General features: G+C 37.1%; 1 protein-coding gene across 1 annotated transcript; it reads right to left on the bottom strand.

Annotated features, from left to right (window-relative positions):
* Positions 1-496: 496 nt before the first annotated feature.
* Positions 497-6,288, bottom strand: LOC121972850 (bifunctional TH2 protein, mitochondrial-like). Its single transcript, XM_042524474.1, has 8 exons — positions 6,118-6,288; positions 4,854-5,086; positions 4,565-4,673; positions 2,769-3,059; positions 2,278-2,695; positions 1,883-2,152; positions 731-1,224; positions 497-600 (listed from the first exon to the last, which is right to left on the bottom strand). The coding sequence occupies exons 1-7, from the start codon at positions 6,286-6,288 to the stop codon at positions 809-811; spliced, it is 1,908 nt and encodes a 635-aa protein (XP_042380408.1). The 3' UTR covers positions 497-600; positions 731-808.
* Between the last annotated feature and the right edge of the window lie 723 nt (positions 6,289-7,011).

Raw genomic sequence — 7,011 nt, 5'->3', positions numbered from 1 at the left:
TAAGGGTAAAACTCTTCCCACCCCCTACCCATTTGACAATCGGCTATAAATTGATCTCGTAATTTATCTTCTTTCACATAATATGTAGACGAATTATGAAAAACACCTGAGATGAAAGTAATCTATCTTTTACTATAACACTTATTCTAATCAAAGAACACAAGCAAGATATAAGCATAATCTTTGGTTCAACCTAATTTATGGTCGAACCAAATAGCTATAGTAAACTGTACTATACTGTAGCTACAACAACCTATGAATTGTAGTAAGTGGATTCATCATGTATGTCCCAAGAGAAAGTTGCAGATGACAACTCGGAGAATTGGATTCAAATGAAAGGAAATGACGGGGTTGGGATGCTTCAATCAAAAGGGACAAATTGCAAGCTACTGAAATGAAGTATGCTTGCAGATCAACTATATGTACGCATTCATCATTATTATATCAAACAATATCAGTATTTACAAAAACAATTAAAAAGAAAAAAAAATGTACACTGTGTAAAGTTGATCCTAATCTTAAAAGAAAAATGAACATTTGTGAGTGTCGTAGTTTTGTAAGAGATGTTAGAGAGGATGCACGGCGAATAAAAAAAGTTGCCTGCACATAATGAAACAACAGAAACAAAACCTTCCATCAGTAACTAATTTTGTAAAAAGAGGGAGAGACCTCGAAGACACCGACAAAATTTGTAACGCAGGAGTAACTAATTTTGAAAACTAAGTGTTACCTGAGCATGATGAAAGGCCTCTGCATGAACTCCCTTTTCATTCAAGTTGAAAGGAGGAGCCATCTGGAGAAAAAAAACTTAGGCCCCAAAAAGAAAGGCATGAATCTCAGTCCAGCTCGATGCTGTGTAGAGAACACCGGATAGTCCCTTCCAAACAAGGGAGTCCTCACCAGCGACTTCACTTTGTTTCTTTATCAGACCAGAATAAAGTGGAACAAAAGATACACCAAATTGCTCCCCAACTTTCCTCAAGCTTGAATTAGAACCGATGATGATTCCAACATCCGCTTCCAGCAAGCACAGCAAGTCACCAATTGAATCTCCGATGAAGACGGACAAAGGCTGTTTACTGCTACCAAGGTTGGCTAATATGTTTCTGAATGTCTCAACATTGTCCGTGGGGGACTCAATTGTCCTCACAAATTCTCCTGTTGAAATTGATTCCTCGTAGATGAACTCATTAGAGTGTATGTTCAAAGCATTCAAACAACCAACTGAATGATGACAGATTCAGATTAAGCATGTTAGTCATCGAGCTTAAGTTTGAACTCTCCAAATTGACAAGAAAATAAAAACGTTGAGCTTTAACTCAACAATGAGTAGCTGATGCTAATGGCAACTGTTATATTTGGAATAATATTGGCATATTAACAGAAATAAATGATAAATGGAGGACAAATCGACTTAAAAAATTGCTAAGACATACTTTTCATGAGACAAAAGGTAACTCGTGTAAGTTTCAAAAACTTGAATGAGAACAAAAGAACAATTTACTATTATTGCATGGAACGTGTGGACTAATGCTGCATGTCGTATATTTTTACAAATTTCATTTTAAACTTTCCGTCATAGCTTATTTTTCTAAATTTTTGTGTAAATTACGGAATAAAACAAATTAGAGATTACTGATCCACCATCAGAGTTACCTTGGGGAGATCATTTTCCCTGTTTACATTTTGAAACCTGGAATTTAGTAATTGAAACCAGCTACTGGTTACATTATGAAGGAAGAAAACATATATGAGATAATTTCTTAGGACACTATTTTTTTGTGGTAGAAAAAAAATGAAACACAAACGATAAGAAATGGAATTCAAAAGGGGAAGAGAAAAAAAAAAAAAAAAAAAAAAAAAAGAGCAACGGAATATTTACCTGAGGAGAAGGCTGATCTCATAAGATCTGCACACCAACAACATGACAGTATATGAAAATCAGCATTGAATTTTTCTTTCATCTTTACAGACTCCTGGAAAAAATCTTTACAGCCATCTTGGAGGACCAAAAGCTCCCCAACTCTTTTTATGTCTTCTAAGCTTATTCCTTTTAGCAACCCTGACTCTATAACCCTAGAATTTGCTCTTTTTTCAAAGACGGAAATCTGCTCAAGGTTATTGTATAGGCTTTCATAATCTAATGTCTTAGCTGCATCTGAATAAACCGAAAAAGATGCGTCAGAATAACAGCACATAATGGTGGTACGTAGATTTTCACAATAATCTTCAGTTACTGAACTGAAGTTGAATTTAGCATAGTTATAATAAAGCTACCCTGTTCTGATGGAACTATGCTTTTAATACATTGCCCAAATTCCTCAGTATACAGCTTCGCAATAGCATCCCAGGCAGTCCTCACATCAGATGATGACACCTGAGCATTCTGATTATCATCATCAGTTCCACTTGGACTGGCCCTGGATGAAATTGAGATAGAAATCTCTGCTAGCGTAGCAGAAGAATCAATCACAGTGCATGTCAAGTCAAAATCAGAAAAGATAACCAGGTGGTGAGTCAGATCATGCACTTTCAGCAATGGAACCAATGCAGGTTGGACAATTGGAAGAGAACTGTAGAATTCAATTTCATGTTTCATAGCTTGACGGTAAAGCTTTTCAACAATTGCAAGTTCCTCACTCGTCAGTGAAACACTCAGTTTATCTAACAACTGTTCTATTTGCACAGCAGATGCCTGCGAAGGGAGAGAAAATAAAAGATTACAAAAAACAAGACAAATAACAACCATCATTATAATACCAAGATACCTCAAAACTTGCAGAGGCATATATGTCGATCCATTTCTTGCACGGATGATCATTTCCTTTGTGTTTCAAATGGAAATGAAGTTCTTTGGCTAAATAAGCAACAAGTCTGGTGAAAGGAGTCATAGCACCAACTGTATATGCTGTAATTCTGGTCTTCTCAAAGGGAGTGTCTATTAAAAGAGAACCTTTCCCCCCTTCAATTTTTCCAGCAGCAGTTTCAAGCAGGAATTCAGTATACTTCAGTGTTGCAGAATTGGGAATTACCTCTTGTCTGGTGGCAATTCCCCATTCCTGCACAGCTAGTTCTTTTAACTAACTTTATAAGCAGGGGTATTAACATATGCTAACAGGAAGAGAGTGGGAATATTGGTTAACACATAAAAGATAAGTGCATATCCATTACAGTTAAGAGGCTAGGCATGTCAATTTAAATGGAGACTAAGGTGTTATACTGCTATCAATTGCCAGCTATTTTGTTGTCCACTGTCCATTTGATCAATACTTTTCAAGCCCAGAGTCGGGAACAACAAACTAAAGCTAAATAAAGAGGTATCAGTAGCATCAGCTGATCCCAATTCTCAAAGATTGGTGAATGAACCATCTACAAAAATGCACTTATAATTTCAAATTCTCAATCGAAGTCTGAGCAAGGGGAGCATGCATGTCAAAACAATTTAACGACTAAAAGTAACGACTGAAAGAACAGCGGAATATGTTTTTGAAGAGAAGGTTTAATTTCTACCAACATCAAATTAAAAACACTTCTCCAACCCTAGCATTATCTTTTGTTATATAACTGGGTGGTGACTCTTGTGTAGATATGAGTTTCAACAGCACAGATATGACATCAAACACATATTCTTAAATACAAGTATACTTACATGCTAAAATATTGCAAAAACCAATAAACCCAGCCAAGATCAGTTTGGTTCACTCTGTTTGGCAGAAATAATTCAACCAAAACACAGGTATGACATCAAATGCATATTCCTAAATACAAGTATATGTAAGGGCAGCTCAGTGCATTAAACTCCTGCCAATTTGGGGTTCGGACAACATAGGGTCTATTGTACACAATCTTACCCCACATTGCAAGAGGTTGTTTATGCGACTCGAATCCATGATCTCCAGGTCACACAGCAACAACATTACAATTGCGCCAAGGTTCCCCTTCTTAATACAAGATATGTAGATGCTAAAATATTGCAAAACCAAAAGTCCCAGCCAAGATTAGTTTTGTTCACCCTGTTTAGCAGATATCCCAATCTATCCTACCAAAAAAAGAAGATCTCTCTTAATAAATTCTAGATTGATAACATGTAGTCCTTTGAAATTTGAAAGTGAACAAGAACAAAAAGAACTACAAAAGAGTAAAATAAAAGGTACAAATAACTGAAAGTGAGCCCATTGGAAAATATAATTGTATTAGCAATAAACTGTAGTCCACTCTAAAAATCCGAACTCAATATTCTTGTCCATGTTTGTCTCTTGAAAAGCATGAATTTAGAAACCACTTGACTTTTAAGCAATCCAAATCAATCACTACTTTACAAATTGACTTCCCTTCCCCTCACACAAATCGCAGATTACTAACATGACTAATACAAACAAAGAGAATTTCTTCATAACTCAACATGCATCGATTTTAAAAAAATTAACTCGCCTATTAGCATTCATCTCAGCGAACCATATGTAAAACAAAGAAAAAAGCATTCGTCAATGCAATGACTACAAAAAGGATTTAAGAAAATATATGATATGAATGTGATCAATGAAAAGAATACTCAAGATCTTACTCGGGATACTGAATCATTCATTGTAAGTCTTTTAAGAACAGAAATCCTCAATTGTTTGAATACAGCCTTGGATTCATCGTCATCCGCATATCCTTCCGCCATCTGGTAGCTATACAAATTCAGAAAAAGAATCAAACAAGAAATGTTTAACCCAATGCAGGAATCAAACACACAGACACACAGACACACACATACAAAATGCAAGAGAGTAGAAAATTTCGATTTGCGACTGCTAATCGGAGATAAAACCATCAATAAAACACAAGCGCCGAAGAATATTTACACTCACGCTTGAGCGAAGGCCTTTAGCAAGCGCGCATTCTGGGCAATGTAGTTGCGGAAGACGTCTAGACCCAGCTTCCCCGCCGCCAGGCACACCATAAAAGGAGTATACAACGCGAACACCGCCTCCTCCTGGCAGGCGATCCAGAACCTCCCGGCCGCAGACCCATCTCTGGCGGCAGCCTCCGCTGCAAGCGAAGTGCTCGTTGTTAATTTCTCCGATCGCAGAGGTCGATTCCGCTGCATAAGCTCAATAAAAACCGTCCGATTAGAGGATGTTAGGTCTCACGAGAGGAAGGGATTGAGGAGAAAAAAATGGGGGAAGAAATCGCATCGACGAGGAGGAGGGAAATGGTGGATATTTATAGCCGTGGAAACGGGGAAGAGAAGGCTGGCTAAGTAGTCAAGTTCCAGGGGTTTGATTTGGGCCTCCGGCCCATTTAGACTCTATTTACATGAAGAAGAAATAATTGGTAGGGAAGGAGAGGAAACATGAGAAGGAAAAGGGGAGGTGGAAAAAGTGAAGGTAGATCCTCTGACCTGTTTTTTTGTGCATTAGGGGAGAATCATTTACATGTATTGATAGGAAATTATGACCCCCACCTATTTTATAGATGGGAGCCATGACTCTCCATCAATATATACAAGTGGCTTCTTCTCTGGTCCGTAAAAGGATCTGAGCTGGGAAAAAATAGGGAGCGATATTATTTACCTCGGTTCAAGAATGAGGACAATCAATGAATTCTATGATGAAAGTTTACCTCTTATCTAGCCTACTTAGCAAGAGTTGGACAATCTTGCCCCCAGGCTCTTTTCCATATAGCGAGGGTTCGAATCTCACGTAGAACTTTTCCGAATGTTTGCGAAGTTCGAACCTTTAGCGATGTTGGGTTTCCTCCGTGCCCACCTATACTTCTTAGAAATACCTTAATGGCAGGTGAAAAATTTTTATGGGGTCGAATCGATCATTTTCAGGATTAGTTGAATCACAAGAGTTAGATACCTAGATTACAAAAAAAAAAAAAAATTGGGCAGTCTCATATACGCATAAGTCTAGCAATAGAGATCTTGACATAGGAAATTCTCTAACTAGATCCAATGTTTTTCATAGCAGTGATAAATGAAATTTGAGAATTTTTTTTTGAACAATAAATATGTATAGAAAGTAGTAAAATGTACAATGATATCTCAAGATTGAAACTCATGTCTGACAAAGTGTTCTGAGTAGATATTTAGGAATATTATATATGTACTTGTATTTTCTTGAATACCACTTCTACTTTCTCAAATATGTTCATGTTCCTTGCCTGGTAAACAAGGTGAATCATGGATGATATGACAGGGTGTTGAGCCTTCACCAAACTGCTAGTCCCCGATAGTGAAGCATGAAGACTCTCAGCATTCTCTTGTACGTGCTCATCTCGTATCACATGTCTAGCCATCACTTGATCCTAGTCTACAACTAACTGGCTAGTAAATGAAGAACACATACTTTTACGTCTCCTCCACTAAGCCACGGAAGGTGCATCTATCCTCCAAATAATTCTACCTATGGAACTTGAGATGTTATAGTTTCATAGGGGAGAGATAGTGAGAAGGGTTAACAATTGACCTTTTATGTGACATAATGTGAGAAGAGGTGGCCATGTGAACTCTATGATCCATAAGGTACATGCACAGTCAAATCTCATTGATAGCTAGGGATTAAGCGCGACAAAGGCAACATCATAGTGGATCAATGACTAAGAGAGGTAAAGCAATCAAGGGCTAAGGGAAATTCGCAATGTTAGCATTGGTTTGTTGTGTATTGATTAATTATTAAGATAACAAATTATTTGAACTTGCATTTGCAAGAATAAATCAAAAGGAATTGTTTTACATGTTTGTGCTTATTCACTTTCCCTCCTCTAGTGCACTAATCGTAACACGTTTTTGGTCATGAAGATTTTCATTCGTGGTTTGTTGATTTTGAATTATGATTTGTATCATTCACTTTTGCTAGTTGAGTAGTTGTATATTAGAGAATGTTGTTGATTTTATTTAGGATACTTAGTTGTTTTTGGATAAAATTGGTTAAATCCTATCAGTTACTACTTTTGTGGTGGGGTGTTTATGTTGGATTTAATATCTCTTAAGGTGGACTCACATGTGATTTAAGACTTATG

This window comes from Zingiber officinale, chromosome 4A (genome assembly GCF_018446385.1).
Source record: "Zingiber officinale cultivar Zhangliang chromosome 4A, Zo_v1.1, whole genome shotgun sequence".
Taxonomy (NCBI): domain Eukaryota; kingdom Viridiplantae; phylum Streptophyta; class Magnoliopsida; order Zingiberales; family Zingiberaceae; genus Zingiber; species Zingiber officinale.
Note: the sequence above shows the minus strand (reverse complement) of the source record. Positions and strands in the feature narration are given on the sequence as shown.